Below are 24,453 nucleotides of genomic sequence, written 5' to 3'. Positions count from 1 at the left end.
GAGTTGCTTCTTCTTGTACGGTTTTTGTTCTACTGCAACTACAATTGCTCACACCTCCACAAAAGGTGTTTAAAAAGCTTTTAAAAAAGGCTTTTTTTCTGCTGAAGTTATGTAATTTCTTTCAAAATGTAATAAAATCGAGCCTTTTCATTTTAGTGCGTTCACTGAAAGAAATAATGCAGCCGTTTTTGGCATTCACTTAATCATATTTAATTACTTTAACACAATTGCCTCATGTTAGCAGGATAGGACATAAAAAAAATGTGTTAAAGTAACTAAATATGATTAAGTAATTGCCAAATGTGTTTGCATTATTTCTTTAAGAGGACTTGGGGAAATCTGATATTAAGTTATAGTTGCTTTTAAGAAAACTCCAGTACCAAACATTTTGACAGTCATAACACTTCCTATACAATGAGTATTGCTGGAGCTTTTTCTGAAATGTATGCTTTACTTTTTAAGTTGATCAGAATAACCAAGATTTCAGTTACTCAACGTTCTGATTTCAAAAGAAATAAATGTACTTTATGGCAGTATAGCCGCCATTTCTCTTGGCCACTCTTCACAAAAAAAGGAAAAATAAACATGAGATTCTCTTATGTTATGTACCGTACATGTTGATTTCCAGTTACAAGAAAACAGCTCATCACTAAAACCTGTTGATATGAACAGTCAGAGCATTGTTTACAAAGTTTTAAGCAACTGGAGATGTACCAAACAAGACAGGGAAAAGATAACCGTTTATTTTGCCATCAGAATTGTAAGGCAGAGACACACATGTCTAAAGCTCACTGCTACAGAACTGCAATAAGAGAGGCATCTCAGTGTCACCAAAGCTTTCATGATCATTTCATGCTCTATACATGGCAAGTGGGAGATTAGGAAGCGTGCCATAAAAAAAATCTTAAAAATCCTTTTCTGTCTTATCATTACACATGTAAACATGAAGAGGTTGCCATGTGCTACGGGGACTTTAATCTGAACCGTAGGCTTCAGTCAGATGATAAAATTAATTTTTTTAGCCACAAAGAATCTGTGGGTTTGCTGTGAGGCAAATGGCTATGCATAGTGGAGGATCAGTGATGCCATGGGTCTCTGAGTTACACTTTTTTTAAATCTTCAAATACTAGATTTTTAGGTTTTTTTTGTTGCTTTATTATAGTGCAACTATATAAGATGTTTCTAATCTAAGGGTTTTCACTCATCTTTATCAAATATTCATCTTATTTATGAGAACATTATGAATACACATACAAAATAATATCTTAGTGTTGATTAAGGCAAGCTCCCAGGTTTAAAGTGTCAAAAATCCTGCTTGTTGGAATTATGCATTCACTTAGGATTACAAAAAGGAAACTTTAAACCAAGTTCTCAAAATATGAAAACTGTTTTATGAGGAAACATACAGAAGATTTCTCAAAACCATTCACACACTTGCGGCTACTTCCACTTTAAAAAACTCTTGCAACAGGAAATTATCTGACAATGAGTCAGTATGGGAACAGGGCTTCCTCTTATGGCAAACATTTCCCAGTTTCGGCTTTCTGGAAACTGAAGGAGAGAAACAGTGAGAAAATGTAACACCACGGTTACAAATGCACCACGTAAGACCCTGCTAAGAACTTTACAATCACAGTTCCAAGAAAATGCATCAAAAGTTGCACCATATAATGACACCTATTAGCTCTGCTGACTTATAATTTTCAACTAAATAATTAAGAAAAGAGTAAAAACACCTAGAAAGCATTTTCACTCTCTCTTAAGGGCAGCTTTAAAAAAAAAAAAAAAAATTCAGCAAATTTTTTTGTACAAGAGAAAAAATTGCTTTTATAAAGCAACCGATGCTCCAGTGTAGTCCATCAGTGTCCTCTGGAGGAACTCTTAGCTGTAGGTCCTATCTGTTAAAGAGATCCGAATCCTGCGTTGAGCAAACAACATAGTGAGGTGCCTTGCTCTCCATCGCTCGGGGCCCGCACACAGGCACGTAGGGGGGGCTGCAGGTGTCTGCCAGTCTGCGGAGGTACTCTGCATGGACAGGCTTGTGGCCTTGCAGCACCCTGATGGCGTCCTCCACTTTGAACCACTTCCTCTTCCTACCTGCGTAAACATTCCAGAAACGAGGAATAATGTGACCGTGGAATGTGGATTACATAAAAGAAATATCCCCCTAGTTATTTTAAAGGTGTTTGATATTTGAAATGTATCTCTCCTATAGGGATAGAGTATCACATAACAAACATTTCCAACTGGTCTGTTGAAGATGCCTGTAATGGTTTACTTCATTCACCCACAGAAATAGGTTCAGCCTGTTAACGGGGAGAAAGGGGGGCAGGAATGTTTGCTGTGGCCAGTTGTTTTCCAGTTATCACTCATCGCAGCCAACTCTATTCTCCTGCATGAGAACTGTAACCAAAGCAAAAAGAGTTTAGCTGCTCTAACGTTTCCTTTCTGCAGGTGGTGAACTTCACTTCAAGGTGCAGACATGTGGAGCATTGTAAATCCATCCCTTCTATGCCATTCCTTGATTCTAACTGCTTGCATGGATGCTTTAAAAGTTTCATAACTTCTAGTATATTTTTAGGAAAATGACTGAAGCATATTTCGGTTACAGCTTTTAGAGCTCAGGGATGTGCGGTGATTATAAAAGCAGTGAATGTAAACAGAAAGTATTGTGTGGAAGAAAATAAACACAAAGGTCCTTTAATTGTATTTGAAGCAAAGGGTGGAGAGACCTAAATTACAGTGTGCGGAGTGGAGAAAATGGCTCACTTTTAGTTGGTCAAGAGAGCAACAGTCTGTCAAAATCTAACAAAAGTAAAAGCTTCTAACATAAAATGGTAAACCAAATTAAATTATGCATTCTTAACTTTTAGTGCTCATCTTCCGTTTGTTATTATTACTCTACATATTGGAATTAAAGCGGTAAAAGTAACTCCTTTTAGCAGTAATTTACCATCTTATTGTTTCCTAAACCTTATAATCTCCTGACCATCCAGGCCTAAATGTTTACCAAGGTATAAACAGTTTATGGCTGCCTCCAATTGGTTAGATTATTCCATGCCAAATTACTGAAAAAATAAATAAACTTTAGTCAAGAAATCACCCCCAAACAATCCATTATGCTGAGGTGAGTAAATTGTCACTACATATAGGGCATCTGCATAGAATAGGATGAGATTAAATAGCCTTATCACTAATTGCTTAAACATTTGCATATTGATTTTTTTAATTATGTTGTCAAAGTTTCAGATTTTTTTATCAGTGTGAGTAACATAATCTGGTAGTTGTCCCTGTTCCATGTATTCTGTGTGGTTAGGGCTGAGTCTTTACACCGACAGCAGCTTGAGTCTGTTTTATCTTTTATCGTAAATTAAAATAATAAGACGAAGGGAATGATAGATCTCAGATTATATATAAAAAAAATATAATGTGGTCAGTCTGAATTTCATGGGTAGAATCAGTCTTCTTCCCGTTAATACTTTTTATTATCATTATTGATTAATACAAATCAAATTATCTCTTGTTTCACGTTATTCTCTTTGATAGGAAGTTGCATTAAAATGAGAAGGTTGAAAGGTTGAAGGTTGCAAGTACCTGGTTGGATCTGCATTCTAGATCTCTGAGCAAGACCCTTAATCCCAAACTGCTCCCTGGGCGCTGCACAATGGCAGCCCACTGTTTCACAAGGGGATGAGTTCAATGCAGAGAAAAATTTCTCTGGTGTAAAATCAATAAAGTTCAGTTATTATTATTGCCAGACAGTGCTCAACAGCACATCTAGTGGTGCAAATTCACTTGTTGCTCTTGTAAGCGTTAAAAGCCTGTTCGAAGAAGACAATAAGTTGTGAGATTTGACTTCAGCCGGGCATACACTGTATGACTTTTTGCCCTTTTCAGGCCGATTGCTGAGTCTCAGCCTTATCGTGTGTCGTGTAGTGCGCAGGTGGTAACGAGGGGCGATCAGCCTCTCACGTTCACCTCGCGATCAGGAATCGTGAGGTCGGTGGAATATCAAACATGTTTGAAATTCAGTCAGCCGTCGTAAGATTGCATCAGAGCATCGGGCCGCACAGTGTGAGGCTACTCAGAGCTTGTTAAACAAAAAGAAGTTTAAAATCTATTCTAAAACAGACAAGAGGCCAATGTAATGAGGATAACAGGATGCAATGTGGTTGCACAAGGGATTATTGGTTAAAAGGTGAGCTGCTGCATTCTGCAGAAGATGGAGACAGCTCAGTGATGACTGAGATGTACCAGCATAAAAAGCGTTAAAATATCACTCCAGTTTGCAACATTTAAAAAAGATTTGACCTTGTTTATAGGGTATATAGAATAAAAACTAAAATGAACAAAACAGGCTATTTTATTATTATTGTGATCTCTAGGACTTTGACTTATTGAATAAAAATGTTCAAGGCCAATTGCTCTTTGTCACCAAATAAAATCTGTCCAGTATTTCAAAAATGAAACTAATCCATATTTTAAACATACTTATGACAACTTTTATGTGATTTTTTTTGTGCACTAACAGCCTTTTTATGTTGATGGATAGATTACTAAAAATCTAGGTCTGATGAAAGTTGGTTTAAAAAGCAGCAATAATGGTTTTCCAAATTTCAGCATTGTTGTGAACAATGCTCCCTTTACTTTTTCATGTGTCTGGGCATACACACAAGCCCCCTGAGTAATATGTGCAAGCTGAGGCCAAACTTATATACTGCTCTCTTGCCCAGCCCTCGTATCGCTGGGTGGAGGGGAGGTTGCTTCATCTCAGGCTCAGGTCTAACTCTAAGAAACTTAGCTGTCTCTAGAACTGTGCATTTCTGGACCAATATCTCTGATTTTTCTCCAGGTATCTTATGGAGCCACTTTTCCAGTGTGTCACTGCCCCGATTGCTCCAATGACCACAGGCACAATCGTTGCTTTCACCTTCCAGACACTCTCTCTAGTTCTTCCCTGATGTTTTTGGTATCTTTCAAATTTCTCATGTTCTTTTTTTCATGATGTTTCCATCATTTGGGGCAGCCACATCGATCACTACGGCTGACCTTGAATCTTTGTTTCCCATTGACATAGCTTCCATTTGTTGGACCCCCTGGCACTCTAACTGTGAAATCAAATCAGCTGCTGTTTCTGAATGTTGGAACACTAAGATATTAGGTATTTAGTTGTTTGTTCAGAATGTGGGTATCAAATCTTATATTGTGCCCACACTTTTTTCATATAACCACGTGATGAGGGTTACTAGAGTAATAGCATCCCAATAGTGCCTTATTAGTTTCCTGCGTCCATTGTTTACATTGCGACCTGTCTAATTATGGAGTACCAATATGGCAGGCTATCAGCAATCCTGTGAATAAATAGAGCACTGCAAAAAATATAAATCTCAATAAGTTATTTTTTCTTAAAATAAGTGTGTTTTTCCTTGATTTGAGGAGGTAAGTAAGACACTTTGCCAATGGAACAAGACAATTTCCTTTTAAAATAAGAAAAAACTATTTTATCGTCTTATTTCAAGTAAATATTATCTAACTATCTTATTTTAAGAGTGAAAATACTCATTCCATTGGCAAATCATCTTATTTACCTGCTCAAATTAAGGCTAAATATACTTAATTTAAGCCATTTTTTACTTATTTCTGGATTGTTTTTGCAGTGAGATCAGTGGCCAGAACAGCTACATTTTTTAATTCAACAAAGCTGGCTAGCACATCTAGTGTCCAGGCGGCTAGGATGCTATAAGAGCCCAACGAAATTAAATAAAGATGAAGTTTTTCCTTGTTTATTTATTATAATATATAATGTTGTATGGCAAGCAAAAAACGTTCCTTGTTTCTCAATATTATGTAACGAATCTTGGGGGGATGTGAGAGTTTGGTTTCTGGTATTATCATTGTTGGTTTTAAATTCTAAAACAAATGATAAAATCAAAATTACAAAATAAAATAAAGTGTGTTTAGTCTATTTGATTTACAGTTTCTGTTGGATTTTATTTTATGCACTGCATAGATTTTCTTGTACTCCTAGAAAATGCGAGGAGTGCATGATAGCACAAGCGAGCAGCTTAGAGGGAATATTGATTAGGAACACCTACTTTTCTATACCAATGCTAAATGTAAAATGCATTCTCCTTTTGTTTAGAGGAAACATTTTATTACTCTAACATCATAGATAAGGATCAACCACAATAAAACTAAACCTCAATTTATTTACTATTTTATGCAAACAGCATGAAATGTTTACAGATCTCGTTAAAAGTCTTGTGATTTTCCGGCAAACACTGCATGAATTTAAAATATTAATTTCAGAATAATCTGTTGCTGTTATTCTGCAAAATTGTCTCAAATATGAAATAACAAATTTGACTTTGCTTTACATTTTTCATACAAAGAAAACCTGACATTAGAGCCCTCATCAAGTGATATATAAATGTTTATTTTGTATTTTTCTTTTATGTTGATTTATTTCATGGTATGACAAACTGGATTAGAATGGAGGTTTACCGATGTTGACTGAGTCCTCCCAGTGCTCCAGTGTTTCTGTCACAATAAGAGTGTAGACGTACGTCCTGTGCTTTCTGTCTTGGTTGTGCTGCTGAAAAAGAAATAAGAAGGAGAAAAATCATTTACCACTTCTTATATGAACTCAATAGACACAATATGCAAATGCTTTCATCTATAATAGAGAGTTTGCCTTGTGTATTATGCTAACAGTGGATTCCTGTTATCTTATTTGTTGCAATCTAAAGTAATGGTTAAAAAATATGCCTTGGTAGCCTTACCTCAAATATCCCAAGTAACCTGCCCAGTGTTCCCTTCACACCAGCCTGAAGTAAAAGGAAAAAAGAACTTTAAAAAAACAAAGTGCATTACATGTTTGGAATATTTACTACGTCTTTGTCTTTAAGCTTTAAAAAAAAACTTTGACCTACTGGAAAACTTGTGAAACATAAGCACCATGATGTTTTATTGCCAGAAATAACATTTTCCATATGATCAAAATCGGTTTTCTCCCTATGGGGTTTTGAACATGGTTCACCTCTGTACCAAATGTCATAATTCTCATTGTATGCATGGCTTCAGACAGGGGCTAATTGTTTAGAGCTTCTAGAGGGCACTGTAGAGATATAAGGCCATGCCTACAGTACCAAACCTTGATCTGGATTTATCGATTTGAGGCAATGTAAAGAGTAAATTTCTCCACTGTAAGATCAATGAAGTCAATCAATCCATCAATCAATCAATCAATTTCTATATTTAATGCTGGTTGGAAAACATACAAAACAACTTCCATATAAGTAGCTTAAAAAAAGAAAAAAAAAAGAAAATTGTTTTTTGGCAAAACCTGTGATTTTGATGCATAGCCAGGTCCACATGCTTTGCAGAAGGAAAAATCCTTTGACAGGCCTTATGGGGACCAAAGACACTTTTTAGTGTTAGGTTGATTAGTTTAGAGGTATGGTGTGGATTATCTTTAGATTAAGTTTTAGGTTTAGGAAGATACTGGTAAAGGTTAGTGTTAGAGTAAATACTGCAGCAAATTATTGGACAATATGACTTTAAGCACATTTCTGGTATTTTAATAAATTTTACAGTCCATGACTGCAGTTTTTGTCACTAAATGAGATTAAAGACACTGCAGTTTAAAGCGAAACAGAAAGAGACGCAACACATGAGTGAGATAATCCGTAGGCAGTACCGGTCAAAATGAGTGACTTTGATAAGTTGACCAAACCTCCCTGCGTTAACCCAGATTTTAGCATCTGATGAAAGAGAAAAAGATGCTGCATGTAGACCATTACTAGGTTAACAGTGAAGAAAGCGTGATGCTCACAAGCAACCACCAGTCAGACAGATTAAGTTACAGTCAGAGTAGAAGAGCTGAGCACAGTGTGGAGCCTTTAAATGAAAGAAGAGTGAGAGCATGTTACCGCAGATAGGAAGCCTTTCTGTAATATCATGGTATGTGTGAATTAATTCATTTGGTTTAGCTTGAGCTGATCCATGCTGTGATAAAGATTCGATTCTTGTTCTGCTCAAGAAAAAAAAAAAGGGCTGTGATTTGTTTGGTTCGACTAAAGATGAAAAGTGCAAAATAAACGAAACATTTATTAACAAGCTTAAGAACATAGTTCAGAGAAGAGCAGAGTTGTTTTAGAACAGTTGGGATCAGACAGGAAATCCCTATTGCCAAAACAGAAGGGAGGTTATTTTGTTGGTGTTTCCCACAAAAGGAACAGCTTTGTCACTGCATTAGTCAATACGCAGATGCAGAAGCTCAAATCATTTTGTAGAACTGCTCAATCAGTGTCTAAAGGGATCAGTCTAAATATGAAAAATAAATAATTAGATTTTCAATAACTTTTGAGAGAAGAAATTTAAAATAATCCAATTTTTGTTTTCATAATTAATTAATAATCTTCGACCTCTGACTGATTGGTCAGAGAAGATCGAAGGCAGATAAGGAGATAAAAAAAAGCCTAATGCTAATTTTATTTTAACTGTAGATATTAATTGGTGACTGTAATCGTGTTAGACTACAAAACCAGGACTATGAATGGTTTAGTTTTTGAGGAGCAATCATGGAAGAGTTACCCTTTTATGTCAACTAATGCATCACAGCATGACACACATTTCCTCAAATGAGTAGTAAGGAGGAGATTACATTTTTGATTACCATTCTTGCCATTCTTATAGTTAAACCTATAATGTGTGTAATTGTCAAAAAGAAAAAAAAGGTTTTGTATCAGTTTGAACATCATCGTAAAGCAGCATTCACTTAAACATCACACTTTTGCTGCTTAAGACTAAAATAGCAACCACAATATCTCAGTTAACTTCGTCTGATTGGTATATTATTCTTTAATGTATACGTTTTGAAAGCAGCCGTTTTAAGATGCCAAGATGGGAAGGTCTGGTTATCTAAGTAAGTCCAGTCTGGCCATGTTTTTGAAAGCAGAATAAGTGAAAACTCTGAATAAGATCGGGGGTTAGTATCCGAGTATCCTGGTTTTTCGGTTTCAAAAATCGTTAATGCAATTATCCTTAGTCATGTTACAACTGCAAGTTAAGCACCTCTGGTCAGTAGCAAAATTGATGATGAGATGAGGTGAGAACTGATGCGAGGGAAGTGTTGGAAATGGCATGTCCCTTTCTGAAGGACATTAACTAGATCCGATTTTAATTCTGGGATCAAACTTTGGGGCATCATCATTTTCACCTCAATGATTTCTTTCAAAAAAGTTCTATCAGCAGATCACTCATATGACTATTCTTCGTCTGCACTTCATTTTTATGCTTAAGGTAGTCTGTCAGGGAGAGAGGGTTAAACTTTTACTCTACATCACAAATACCCATGAGGTCGATCACTAATTAGCAATAATGCCCGTTTCTCCAGTGATAGAAGGGAGTATCCCTACCCAGCGAGCAGGTGAAGGAGTTTTGAATCCACATCGAGTAAGTGTGGATATTTTTTTTTCTTTAATTATTGAATAGTTTAGGCTTTGAACAATTCTATTATCCAATGGAGCTTTGCAAAGATATTCATTAAATTAACAAAGTCAGCAGAAACAGATTGGTACCAATCAGATAGCTGTGGATGTGACACAAAAATGTCTTTTTTTTTTTAAAAGAAAAGCTCTTGCAGCAGCCAGTTGTTGAAATGTTAAAGCCATATTTAGCTCATATGGGAGACAAAGGGCATCATTAAAATATCATGCTGTGACTGCCATCTAGAATGTTGCAGTCACACAAAATAGCTGATGATTTATGGGTAATTCTGCTACAAGCGTAAACTCCTCCTAGGTGCCAAATAAATACAGATTTTCCAAAAGGAATGAATTATAATTTCAACTAATTATGACCAATTTCTGCAGTTACCCATTGGTACATAAGGGAATGATATGAATAAAAAAATCAATTATATTTTGGGTATATTGGAAAATGAAAGAAGAAAAAAAAACAGCAAATCTTTTCAAATTTTTTAGAACAATCGATGTGACTTTCATAAATGAACTGAAATTTTTCCTTCTACTTTGCTTCAAGAGTTGATTTAAATACTGTATATGATTTTTTTAAAATGTTATATCATCCACAGAAATATCTGCTTAAAAATGTTTTCTAAAATAACATCTTCACTCATATGATTGTAGTGTTTGTGCAGCCCATCTATATCCAGGTACACATCAGATCTATAAGCTCTGGGTAACTGGGGTAACTGGAAACTCTACCCAAATGTCACAGCCATCTTTCAAAGCTGTCATCACATCATCGAAGCCACAGCAGAAGTTCACAGCTCACCCTGCTGTGAAACATGTTGGAAAACTACCAGCCACCCACTATAGTGAACCACAGAACTCATTAATGGGACGTTTGCACAACACCGTCAATTATTTCTTCCTCCCATCTGGGTTTCCTGTTATAAAAAGCCCATATCAGACTGTGAGAAGTGATGACACCAATGAAATTAAAACAGTAATTGCCTAATTTCACTTGCTTCGTGGAAAGATTCAGCATCATACCAATGGGATTTCATATTTAATTAAAACTATTGCGTCACTCACTGAAATGTGGTTCGCTCAGGTTTACTGCTGGACATCCTCAGACTTGACTCTGCTTTCCTTTTCTTAATATTTGTATTATATCTACTTTTAAAGTTAAACCCCTTTTTTCAAGCCTAATTACTTTCCATCATCTAATCTATGGTGTTTTTGTGTATAAATATAGCCAGAGAAACGAGCCATTAGTCCAGATTCCCACCTTCCATCCATATGGATGGTCCGTTTAAACGATTCAACAGAGCCATTGTTTAATCTGTGGGGAGGCACTAAAAATTATGGAGGACAATAGAAGTTTAACAACTCCTCACCAGCAGGATCCAGAACAACAGGAAAAGTGGTGGAGTTTGTATGTCGCTTCGCAAAAAATCACCTCTTCGTATACCTCCCTGACAGCGGCTCCACTGGGCTCCTCGTCGGGCTCCATCCCTCCTCCGGGCACAATCCACTGGTCTGGATGCCGACTGCTGCTCACCAGCAGAACCTGGAGAAGATAGAGAACTCGGTCAGATCTGCACCAAATGTACTGGTACACTGGAGACCAGAGTCTGTCCCGCACTAAAGCTACATGATGGCAATCCATACGGTTTAATTGATTTGCATGATCAAGATACACACTTATACTATCTTTAATGTCCAGTTAGAAGTTATTTGTGACACAAATAATAAAAAAGTCTAGTTACTTTAAGGCAGGGGTCTTCAACCTGTGGCTCCAGAGCCATAAATGGACTTGGGTTTAATACCCCTGTATTACACCATTGCATTAAAGCTCAGGCAGTTTGTTTGAGGAGATTTTCCTGCTGGACATTAACCTGCTTCCCAGTCTCAAGGGTTTTGCAGCCTATAAAAGTTTTTCCTGGAGCATTTACCCAGATTGATCACCAGCGTTTTTTCAGCCAAGTTTGACCAGCTTTCCTATCCCTGCAGAAGAATAGCTTCCCCCAAGCATAATGCTGCCCTCTTTGTTTTGTACGTTTTGGGTAATGTGCAGTATATTGCGAGGCATTGTGTAAAAGATGTTTAACAAACCTCAAGATTTTTTTCATTAATTTCTTTATTTGATGGAACAAAGCTTTGGATTGAAGACTCAATATGGAAGCTATCTTTTGTCATTCCTTGGATTTTTTTAAATCCTGACATGAGTTAGAAAAAGGCAGTCAGACAAACAGATTGAAAGAGCAGTTTTTCTTACAAATCTAAGAACTGCAAAAATGTGCTCAAAGCCTCTGAGACCAGCTGTTTGCTATGTTTTTTTGTGGCGTTGTGGGTTATTAAAGCTATAGAAGATAAGAGCAATGGTGAATCTCCTCTGAATGCCAGAGTCCATTAGAGCCCTTCTACAGGGCTCTTGGGACAATAGAAACACCAGCATTTGGCTGTACAACACAAACACCTAACCCACAAAAGCAATCTCACAAAACACCATGCAGAACACGTAGGCACTCGCACGTAGACGGCGACGAGGCTTTTCAAAAACCCACCGGATCAGCAGTTGCCTTTTAGTATGAAAACAAGAAGCTTAGCAGAGGAGGTTAACGATCCCAACAGGCATAGCACACGTCACTGAGTGCTCAGAGAGCTACACTCCTGCAGGAGTGGAATATTTTGGAAGGTTTTGAAATTTCAAATAACATCTCAATGGATAGTACTGAAATTGGCCATGCCTTTATATTTATATGTCCCAGAAACTGAACACTTCACTAATTCATTGGCCACAAATACATGTATGCTCTGTCCTCTGTAAAGGGATTATAGGGTCTTTGATTTAACGCAGGCCTTGTTTTAACCACTTGTTAACAAACTTTTCTTGGTTGACCACTTTGATTTAAAGGAAAGTTTTTGCATCCCCTCTCCTGCATATTTATTCGACAGGTAAATCAAGAAAAGTCAACTGCAGTAAACCACATTGCAATAAAATAAACTAAGGTCCCCTTTAAAACCCCAAACTACCACTTTTAAGGTTTAATTATTTTAAGCTCAACTGTTTGCTAAGAGAGGCCCATTTCCATTGGCTACTTTTAAAATGGAAGCGACAAAAAAAACAAGACAGAGTTACTAAAATGCCTGTTGATATTTCCAGGTCAGGGAAATTTTTCTATTTTTTTTTATATCTAAGTCTCCCTATGTCTACAGTCAGAGCAACTGCGACTATCAACCTCTAATTTGGTGGGATATTTGAATCTAAAGCACCGCAGGCCTGACTTGCCACAGTTGTAACCAACATTCATGGTTCAAAAACAAAACAGAGGCTGAACAAAAATGGCATCAGTGGCGTTTGAATTTAAAACCACTCCCGATTAGAGAGAACACACAGGAACAACTTATATCAGTCAAAACCATCTTGATTATCCACAAGATCTTATTGGGAAGTAAGCATTTTATTATATCTTACATAGAACTAAGACTAATGAGGCATTTGTCCTCAATGAAGATGTCAAGGTATGTACCAATGGTAGCTTGACAGAATAGTAAAATAAAAAATGTTCAGCTGTCTGGTAGCTAGAAATCCTAAAGCAGAGTATCTGACGTTAAGTTATGTTTTAAAGCTCAGGAAAACCTAATTTCTATCCATTGAGTTAATTTGGCGTGTCCCTGAAGAGGCTTAAAAACACCAAAGTGTAGCTGAATTGAAACAAAGTGTCTCCAGAGTGACGAAAAAGACTTGTTACCAGTTATGTTTAACACCCAATAGCAGCTGCTGCTGCACAACCAGTTATCAGGTTTAGGAGAAATTAACTTTTTCTTAAAGGGTCGGGATAGTTTGCATAGCTGCAATATAATAGAGTAAATGAAATGCAATGATTACTCTATTAAAATAACTGTGAGCCTCTGAAACAAACTAGTGCAAAGAACAATCAAAAACAGAGAGAGAAAGAAATGTGTCAGTTTGTATAACTGTATGTGTTTCTGCATTGTTGGTATATTTAACCCTTTATAGGGCAAGTTAGCGTTTTGGATCACTTGCATACCCCTAACAAATGGAATCCCTCCCATCCCTCAATGAGGTCTAGAAGCACAAGATCTATATCCAGCCATTCAGCACAGATACTGCTACATTGCTATACATCTTATTTAGGTATTTGTCCAATTAGATGAGCCCTTGAATGATATATTACCTAATTAAAAAGGTTAAAAACAAATTGAATAGTTAGAAAAGTAAAGTTAAAAAAAATTATAAGCCTAATTAACAATTATATTTAGGTTTATAAATTAAAAATATATAAGTGCCAGCATCAGAATTAATGCTTATAAGGTTATGTTGTACCAAAAAGAATGTGTTTCTTTCACTTTCTGTTTTTCATGAATTTCGCTTAGAAGCACTTTTGTTATTTTTCTTAATATATTCGGGAAGTTGGCGTTTTTTGTTCTTACATTTATATTAATTTTTGACAACAAAATATCCCTTTTTCTCGAATGTTACAAAGGTAATAAGGTCTTGTCCTGGATTCCAATAACACCATTGGCTTCAAATCATGATTTTCAAAGTATTGTAGTGGCCTATAAAAGGTTAACAGATTAATTGAAGTGGTCTAGATGCAAGTTACAAATAATCACTTTGCCTTTTGAAGATATTTAACAGAAAGATAATGCTTGACAGTTGGGCATAACTATTTATTGGGAAAATAGAATATGTTATCTTACCAGAAGGCTAGAATGAACAGCATAGAACCAAAATTACATCCCTGAGGAACCCCTCCAGTGAGTGAGAGAGATTAGAATACACAAGAACAAAGCAAGGAAATGTATTTTGCATCTATCTAGAATTGCTATACAGGATATAAATATTTATTTACGTGTACAGAAACTATGATTGTATGGACTATAGAGTAATTCTAAGAGGCTATAAAAGAAATAAATATGGAAGCTATATACAGATTACATAGGAAAGTTAGAATATGGCTTATATACTGTATATTAGTGAGGTTATGATACAAGATAAATAAGCATAAAGATTTACAGATAATATAGAGCTTTAGTTGAGAAGTATGTGTAAGTGGTGTTGGAGGTTGTGGTTTGTGTGTGTGTGAGAGATGTTACTCAACTAAATGAGCACAAAAAGATCGGTTTGTCAAATAAGTCATGAAGTATTTCATTTAAATCCGCCTAGATCAAGTATCTAGATTTTTTATTTTAGAAAGGTAGAAGTATTTAAGCGATTAACAGATTAGCAGAATGCAGCCTTATCTGACTTGGTGAAGAAAAGGCAGTGAAAAAATGCAAAGCTCTTTATTTATCTTCCATTAATTGTGCTAGAGAGAGTTTCTGTGGAAAGAGAGGGAAGACATTTCCTTGACAGGCTGATCCTGGATAACAAAAGAATCTGGACAGGCAATTCAAAGTATTGTCTTTGATACCAATAAGCTGTTTGAGTTCAACAGTAACCTTCTATGTTGAACGGTAGCTCGGCTGCTGACAGGTTAATGACAGCATACATATTCAAGAAGAAGAGCAGAAGAGACCTTGATGAAAAGCAGCACAGAAAATGGAAAAAGGTTTTGAGCACAAGGCAGATCTGTCCGTACAGTCAGTGCCTGCACCTTGTTTCTATAAATTGCACCTAAAGGGTCACTTGATGTTAAGCACACTGTAACAGGCACTCATACTCTGCCTATCACATGTGCTCCTTAAACTGCTGCCGTCACTAGGCTGACTGACACCTTCCACGTGTTAACTGGACCTACAATTGCCCTGTAAACCATATTAACTGTAGGACTAAATATTTAAGAATCCTTTCCAAACTAACAAAAACTCTCAGACTACTTTACAGGTAGACGACTGTAGACTGGTATCTAGGGGGATTTTACAGGTAATTATTGTCTCAAATAAATATAGAAAATGAGAGAGTACATTGTTAAGTGTGGGCATTTGTTTGATGAAAGAGCAAACCACTTTTGGCAAATGATTCTAAAGCTTTGAAGGTCCCAAAATGCTGCAATTATATGAGAAATAAATCAGTGCCCTGATAATACTTTAAAGGGCTAGCCAAACATCCCATTTAAAAAAAGTATTTTAGTTACAAAAATGATAATAAACTGTTTGGCCATTAATCTGATCATTTAGTGGTCAATTGATTTAACATTTATTTTATCAGTACTATTATCTCATCAAAGGTTCTACTGCTGCTCTTCTCAATATAACTAGGGTCCAACTGAATTCATTAAACCAGTAAAGACTCTTAAGGCAAAGTGGAAGTGCGTCAGCGGTTGTAATAAGTGCTGCCAGCAAGGAAGGAGGTAGAAAAATGAAGCTAGATGCTTTAAGAGTTTATTTAGCATTTAAGGTCCTGTAAAATTGTCCTGTAAAATGTTATTGTTTGGACATTAGTCCATTGTGACATTTGCAGGACAAAAGTGGGACGGCTAGTTCCTAGTTAATAAAGGATGACATAATTCAGATTATTTTTCCTTCCTTTATGAGGGACTGGAGCACTTTACCATAGAAAGCTTTGTAAAGATTGAATCAAAACCTTGAAGTGCCTCAAGTGCCAGAATCCATTTGTTTAAGCTTTGAACTGCTAATATGAGTTTCTGTTTGGAAAAACTTGTGCCATTAGAAACCGAATAGTAATTACCCAGAGGGAATCTGTGTATGCAAAAGTTAAAATGAAATGTATTTATCTGAATGCGAGTTTCACTAAATAAAAAAAAGTAATTTTAAACTCTTTAATACTGACTTTGCTTTTCTGTTTTTTGTACCACACCTTCAGGTCCTAGAAAAATAGAGTCACTGAATACAGGTTCGCATTTGGCATAAAGAGAAACTTCCAATGCGACTCCATGTAGACCTGGAGAGGTGGAGCCAACAAGAGATTCCTAACAACAGATTGGCTGATGCCCTGCATCGTGTCAAATGACCAACAGCAAAACTCTCGAGTTTTTATTAAATGTATTAAATAAAAAATAAAAGTATCAGGGAAATAATGACAGCTACACCACTAGTTGTTTTTAGCTGAAAATGCTAGATTACCCAAACCTAGAACTTTACAACTGAAACTGAAATCTAAACGGAAAGCGAAATTAGTCGAACTGAAATTTTAGTTCAAGGAAATATAGTTTTAACACAAACAAATAAATAAATTATTACGTATAATTTTATTTATTTTACCATTAATAAATACATTTTAATTTCAAAATATTTATACAGATGATTTACTGCAGGTAATTCGAATGTATTCTCTAATGGCATAGGTTTCTGCCCATATTATTCTTTTATCAAAATTATACAACATGCTGTATTTCGCTTGAGTTATGCTTGTCTGAGTAAAGACTGAGACACATCGGACATGATTTAGCATCTAATCTGACGGGAAATCCAATGATTTGAAGTTGCTTCAATTACATCGCATTAGCTGGGTTTACATCCACAAGATTACAAAACTGGTTTGGCACAATTTGGACTCAAAAACAAAAAATAAACAATCAGCTTATACTGTTTAAACCAAAACTAGTTCCTGCACAACGGATGTGCTTTACACCACTAGGGAGAAACGATCTCCCACCTGTTTAAGCCCAGAACCTTAGTTAGGGCATATATAGGATGCTCACCCTATTTTATGCGTTTAAAAAAGATACAGAGGACAACTTACCTTTTCTTTCCTCTACCTAATGTTCTCTGGGTGAGCTTCCCATTTGTTTGTTTTTCTAACAGATCTGGCCCATAGACATTAATTTGTAGTAATGTTCAGTATGTGTTAATCATCGTCATGGTCTGGATTGCTCCTGTTATGCAAAGCTAGTTTCTAGCTTTTCCTAACTTGCAGTTGTTTTTGCATTTATTTGCAGCAGGTTTTGTGTTTGCAAGATGTTTTCACTTCGTGGCTCTCTCTTTTTTTCTTTTTTCTTTTTTTTATTACAGCAAATTTAGTCTAAACTTGTTTTGTGTGTTTGTTTGCAAGTATGTTTTTTGTTTTTTTAAGTGAAAGTTAAAAATCCATCTGTTTAGAACTGCCCTTGACCGTTAAAATTAAACCGTTGACTGAGGTATTTCTAGTTTAAGGTTGTGGTCCAACTGTTTTGTTTGTTTTACTACTTGCTTTTATAGTGTTTTATCTTCATTTGTTTTTATTCTGCTTTTATTTTTTCTTCTTTATTGTTTAATTCACGTAAGTGTCCTTATACTGAATTGTGTCATACAAATAAACTTACCTTGCCTTGTGTTTGTTAGTCTCATGTTTGTGTTTGCTGGTCTCATGTTTGTGTTAGTAGTACATTTTGAATTTGTTGTATATTCATGTGTTTGCACTCCTCGCCCACAGCTCATTTAGTACCTGGTCTACACAGGGACAGAGGTTTATTTTCTCAGTTGTGAAAGGTCACATTTTGTTGAGCCTTCTTAAAGAAGGCCAGAAGCGGCATTATACCATACTGCAGCAGATCATGGTATGATTCTAATTTATGAAAGGAAACAGGCTGCACCAACATGTTGACGCAATAAAGTCAAGCGTCTTTCCTGTTGAATTTCAAAAAAAAGTACCAGAAAATTGATTTTTAAAAAAGAATACTCAACTTTGTTATAGCCAATAATTATGTGTATGCCTACAGCTGAGTTTGAAAGGCAATGAGGTTAAAGCTTGGGGAGGAATAAGTCTTAAAAATAGCTAGTGGCCCTACGTTTACCTCCAAATTAGTTTTCTAAGTGTTTACTGTAAAAACGCAAAGTTAAATGCTGTAGAGAACAGAGAGCTATATGACTCCTAAAGTGTATCTTTACATTTTGAGATATTTGTTGTATCAGTCAAAGTGTCACGAACACAAGTAATACCCTCGGAAATCAAACAAATCTAATGAAAAAGGATCATATTTCCTATTCATATCCATACTTATTGAAGCTTGCATGAAAGAAACATTGAAAATAATTATAACTAACAATTTCAACAATAGCCTACTTGTATGTTGTGGGTCTACAACGAGCACAATCTAGAATTTATTAATTTTATTGATTTTCTTACAAATTATAACAATGGTAAAATAATTATCAATCTTCAACTTGAAATGGCGACTACCATGGACGAAATGATGATTTTGGAAGTGGGGGGGACGCAAGTATTTTTTCAATATAACTAACTTCAGCGTGTTTGACCATCCAATCACAGATCTGATTCAGTGGCGCATCAGATGTTTGTAAAGTGAGCTTCTCATGAGTGACAGCGGTGACAGCCAATCACACAAGAAAAGACGATGGGTCAATCAGGAGCTTTTGGGCGGTCTAAACTCAGGGAAGCGGGCTTCAGATTAAGCTGCGGTTTTCCACTTGGTCCTAGTGTTCGACGAATGTCTGTGTACTGTAGTGTAACCTTGTTTTTGGACAGTAAAAGGTGCAGGGGACCAAAACGGACATTTGACTAAGTGTAGGGGACATGTCCCCCCCTGTTCCCCCCAAAAATTACATCCATATGCTCTACATCCATATTTGTGGAGAGCTGGAAATGGGCTAAAAATCAAGGACATCTAAACAAGTCTGACTAGGTTATACAAGTATGTTAGTATTTTTTTATATATTTTTTGCTTTATATTATATTACAGTTTATATGTTTAAGTTGGTTATTTCATTTAGACAGGTATATCTTAATGGGTGCACCATTTAGTGTCTGTCTGAATGGTTTATTTACACTTGTTTTTTTGTTTGAGGTGCTGCTGCTACAAACCAGCTGGAGGAGGAAACCTGGAGCATACCATTTGTTTTCTGAAAGACTGACGGGGGAGGCTTGTTTCAAGTCATTTTTGATTAGTTAATTTTGTCACTTAAATATTCACTTAATGTTGTTTTCACTAAATAAAAGTTCGTTTTGCTTTTTTTTCATAGGATGCTTAAGTTAATTTTGTATTTATTGGTTTTTTTGTTATGTCGTGCCTCCCTCATGTGGTATCCTTGGGTTACTCCATCCCTATTTAAACAGTCTTTAGTTTGTTTGCAGGTCAGTTTTGTTTGTGTAGAGTTAGAGTTCAGCTGACCTCAGTTAAATTGGGCCCAAATTTATTTATCCTTTGATTTATTCTTACATTAAATCTTTGTTTTGTTTACTATTTTTGGAAGAATTTAATTGAATTATTTTCTACTTTTTTCTATTTTATTTATTTATTTATTTTTGTCCTTGTTGAGTCTGGTCCCCGACACAGTATTCGGAGGAATGGGCCAAAGTTCCAGCTAGTCTATTAAGAGAAGCTTGTAAAAACCCAAAATGGATCCAAGACAAAAACACTGAAGGGATTTCAACCAAATACAACATTTCTTTGTATTTATTTGTATTTCCTAAATGACAGAGAAAAGAAAAAAGTGTCTGTTCATACACTGAACAGGACAGCAACACCTCTGGTCCCTGTGAAATGATAAACTCCATAATGAACAAACTTCAAAACTAAATACAGATGCAATCTCTTTATAATGGCAGCAGTGTATTAATAAAGATTGACTTTGCTTGCATGTATCTGCCAGAAGTTAAATACAACATGTCATTGGATAAATGCCTGGGTGTCACCGACAATGGATTAAAGACGTGTTGTCTGCATGGATTTCCTCGAATTCACGGTCGGGTTTGCTCAGACTCCCTGCAGTTAAGAGGTCAAATATTTCAGCCCTCAGCCAATTAAAGCTCAACTTTGCCCCACCTAACAGCACTAATTAAAGCAGAGTGAGCTCCCTCATCGCACAGGCTGTGCTTTGTTTCAGTTTGAATCCAGAAGGATATATTTTTTAAAATGTCGCACCTCTGTAAACACCGAGAGCTACAAACTTCAGCTCACCTCGTCCTCCTCTTCGTTTCTCAAACACAAACACGCAGCTCTGCGCTTGAATCCCTCTCCGTCGTACGTCCTGGTCTGATTTGCCTTGTATTTCATCATATATGCTCGATTCTTAATGCAGTTCTCTATATATAATAAAAAAATAAACCGAGATGGTCAGAAAGAGATAAACTGTGGATTATCCCACCAAATGCGCATAAGTTGCTCCTTTTTTCAATGGTTCCAAACGGAGCAGTCGGATCATTAATTAGTGCGCAGAGACTCAAGTCAGACTGGATCTGCTCTGAGTTTCCAGCCGCTGTCAGCACTCATGCTTTAACATACTGACACATCTGTCAGACAAATACTCCTCCTCTCTAGCTGCTGAGGTCAGCTGACCAGAGAGTGAAGCTCCATGTTGGTCTCAGATTATCCCATCATCTCTAAGGCAAGCTGTAGGGTCATGGACGCAATTTATTGGGGGGGACGGGGGGGACATGTCCCCTGCACATTTAACTGTCCAAATACAATGATACTCTATTGTAAACAGAAAGTTGTCTAGCACTAGGGCAGGGGCAGAGCTAGATGGGGGGCCAGGGGTGGCCATGGCCCCCCTTAAAGGGGAACAATGTTTGTTTGTTTTTTTACATTGGGCCCTTGATTTTATGTTATTATATCATGTTCTACTCACCCATATGAGTTTTGTGTCATTTGGAGCTGTTCTGAAGATATTCGGTTTCGTTATATCCAAGTAACGTCTTCCTTTGGGCAACAAGTTGAAGGCACAAACTAAACTGTTCATAATTTATCATTTATGGTACGCCAGCATTCATAATATGAAGGCGAATCACTGCCCCCTGACGGCGGTTATATTTTTTATATTTATATATTTTCTTAAAACAAAGCGGAGTGTGTATGACGTCATACCCTTTAAGGTTGGATTATACTTTTGCAACCGCACACATCAAATATCGCTTCCGTCTGGTCGCGAACCAGTTTTGCTGGTATGCTTCTGCAACGTAGGTCTGGAATTACTAGGGACGCACAGCAGTGTCCCTCCAAAGCGCTAGGGGGAGCCTATTCGAGAACTCGCAAGAACTTCGGCGGATGGTCACGAGAACTTCTTTGGCAGCGCCGCCAGGAGTGTTTATTTTCCAAAACAACAACAGCGCGTCTGGAAGATATCACGGTCACAAAGATGGATCTCGAGTATCTATTGTTGTTATTCCTCAGTTTTTAAAAATGGAGCGACCCGGCACCGAATTGAGAAGGATGACCACACAGATTGCCGGAAAGGCATACCAAGGACCAATCACAGCTGCTTTTTGGCTGTGCACTTCCGCTTGAGGTCTGTGCGGGTTTGGGATCGTCCGACGTGTAGTCAGGGTTTTTTTGAGGTGCGCGATGACGATTGCAGAGCCTCTGCGCAGGGGGCGTGGTCGCACACAGAGACAGATTTGACAGTTTCAGAGGCTATGCTTTAGAAGTATAAATTGGCCTTTTGCCAATCAATGGCCACCCCTGTGGCCACCCCTACCATTTTTTCCCTCTAACACAGATGATGGCATGATGGCAGCAGTAATACTCTAAGGTGGAATATTCAAAACATTTACACTTTTTGTGGTTAATTATACACATCAATATACTAACATTGAAGATGATAAATACAGAAATCATGCTCTTTACAGACCTAGATTTTGTGTTATAATGGGTAAAGAGAAAATGTGTCTCTGCAAGTCATCTGGGAGTCTTCAGTGAAATACTAGATAAATAATAATTTTAATAAAAACGTATCAAATATTCAATTTATGTAGATATTAGTTCTTGTAAATATCAATTTTATGTAGAATGTTTATCTATACAAGTAGGTAAGTAATGACGACGGAAAAGATTTATGCCCCAGATCTCAAAACTGAAAGACTTTTGTCCTCTATACCTTTTATTTAGAAAGCACGGAGTTTAAATATATGAGTCTACTTGTTAGCAAAGGCTGTAGGAAAGTATAGTTTGTCTTCATTTAGAAAATATGAATGTTTTGCTCTTTAAATCTCCTGTTGGAACAGTGTAGATTGACCCTGAGGTTCTGGCGCCTATCCGCTTTCGGCCACCCCTCAGTGTACATTGGTTATTGCCTGGCCACCCTTATAAAAATGTTCTGGCTACGCCTCTGCACTAGGGCCAAGTGGAAAACCGCAGCTCAAGTTGAAGCCTGCTTCCCTGAGTTTAGACCGTCCACAAGCTCCTGAGTGGCCCTCAGTCTTTCCTTGTATGATTGGCTATCACTGCTGAGAAGCTCACTTTACAGACATCTGATGTGCCACTGAATTAGGTCTATGATTGGATGGTCAAACACCCTGAAGTTATATTACAAAATAATCAAAAAGTCATGACACAATATCTGTCACTAAGCGCTACTAATTTAGTCGGTACTCGGTACTCAACTCTTAAATTCAGTCTTTTTTTAAAATACGCTTCATCCATCCAGTCTTTTGGATCTCCATTGTGGCCAAATGTGCCCAAATTGTCTAATTTTATCATTTGTTATTTATTAAGAAGTAAACAACACTTTACTCACGTAAATGATTATTTAATTATCCGATTAAAAGACTTAACGGTATGGGGAGGATGTTCTTTTTGTGGGTGGATCATCAAAATAAGTGGTCCTCCTAAATGTCAATCATTATGGTGATATGTTTGCGTAAGGCCGTCCTCGGTGTTCGTCCTCATTTTCACTTACCGATGGTGAGTCTAACATAATTGGAAAAATTGCAAATCTTCTTTTGGAAAGTAAGCTTGTATGAGTGATGCAATTAGTAACTTTTAAACAGAGTGTGCACGAGGACAAATGGGCTTGTGCATTCTCTCGCACACGTTTAATAGGCATTGCCTCTCGAGAGGGTTGTGCATGTGCTTTTTTTAAAAAGTGGATAGGGTGGGTTTTTTCAAAAAATCACAAAAATCCTCCACTATACCTTTAAATAACAATATTAAAAACATTTTTTTCATTCTTCCGATTGGTCAGCGTATGCAGCTGCTGAACTATTGACCAATCAGATTGGCTATAGGAGATCCGAACTAATGAATTTACAGGCTAATATATACAACTCCCCTACGTGCATTCTATATATTAGCCTGTAAAAGTCACTATTTACAATCTGCTATAGATAATCTGATTGGTCAATAGTTGAGCAGCTATGCACGCTAACCAATTAGATGTTAGGGTTTGATGAGGCATATATGCAAAAAGTAAACTAAGAGCATTATTTAAGTCTTTTTATCACAATTAAATAATCAATTACTCAAGTTATTTGTAAATGCATCAGTTTATTTTATTCTTTATCAATTATAAATTATTTATTTACTCAGTTGTGGTGCATTTGAACACAATAGGGACCCAAAAGACTGGATGGATGAAGCATGTTTTAATAAAGAAAATTTATTTAGGAGTGTAGGAAGGGCATCCAAGACTATCAGCTGGACAACTGACAATTTAACTGTTGTAAATTTATAGTGTAGTAGACCTTAACATGTCTTAAGCTAACATCATTAACAAGGCTCTCTAACACTTTCCCCTTGCAAATAATACAAGTATCTCAGCACATGTAATAACAAATGCTTTTTATATTTTTAGTGTTCTTCCTCCACAAAAAGCAATGTTAATTTCCATTCTATTAACTTTCCTATATAACCTGTATTCCATTATTCTACACATTTCATTATGTCAAATATTTTTAGATATTTGATATGATTTTCATATACATAGAACAGGAGGTTTCATTAGATGTAAACTAAGTGAAGTTAACACAATTCTTAAAATGTTTCAGAATTTCACTTTTTGAAAATATATGCTGAAAAATGGAGGATTAATTTGTTCATAAGAACGGACCGATATCAAAATGGATCAAAACCTGCTAATAAGTTCATTTCTATCAGTTATGGATAAAAGATCTTTAGCATGCACAAAAAAATGACTCAGAACACATTTTATTAACCTTTTGCACACCATAAATAGTCAAGTATTAATTCTTCTTTTTTTTCTATTATCTGTCAAATGTTGTATAAAAAAAAAAAAAACTCACTTTCACACATGAACATGATTTCTGGTATTCCAAAAAAGAAACCAAGTCCCTCTATTGGTTTAAAGCAGGGATGTTAGCAAGTCACAGTTCAGTGACTCG

General features: G+C 36.5%; 1 protein-coding gene across 4 annotated transcripts; it reads right to left on the bottom strand.

Annotated features, from left to right (window-relative positions):
* Nucleotides 1-1,189: 1,189 nt before the first annotated feature.
* On the bottom strand, nucleotides 1,190-20,636 carry nudt4a (nudix (nucleoside diphosphate linked moiety X)-type motif 4a). Of its 4 annotated transcripts, none has more exons than XM_038299912.1 (5): nucleotides 20,297-20,636; nucleotides 10,942-11,040; nucleotides 6,783-6,827; nucleotides 6,505-6,592; nucleotides 1,190-2,097 (listed from the first exon to the last, which is right to left on the bottom strand). In XM_038299912.1, exons 1-5 carry the CDS (start codon nucleotides 20,393-20,395, stop codon nucleotides 1,895-1,897), a joined length of 534 nt encoding a protein of 177 aa, XP_038155840.1. In that variant the 5' UTR covers nucleotides 20,396-20,636; the 3' UTR covers nucleotides 1,190-1,894. The 4 variants fall into 4 exon arrangements, with proteins under 4 accessions (XP_038155840.1, XP_038155838.1, XP_038155839.1 ...); XM_038299910.1 differs by having other exon boundaries at nucleotides 10,930-11,040; nucleotides 20,297-20,634; XM_038299911.1 differs by having other exon boundaries at nucleotides 6,505-6,595; nucleotides 20,297-20,634.
* Nucleotides 20,637-24,453: the final 3,817 nt, after the last annotated feature.

This window comes from Cyprinodon tularosa, unplaced genomic scaffold (genome assembly GCF_016077235.1).
Source record: "Cyprinodon tularosa strain WSP-4 unplaced genomic scaffold, ASM1607723v1 ctg44, whole genome shotgun sequence".
Lineage (NCBI taxonomy): Eukaryota > Metazoa > Chordata > Actinopteri > Cyprinodontiformes > Cyprinodontidae > Cyprinodon > Cyprinodon tularosa.
This window is presented reverse-complemented; position numbering and strand designations above follow the sequence as displayed.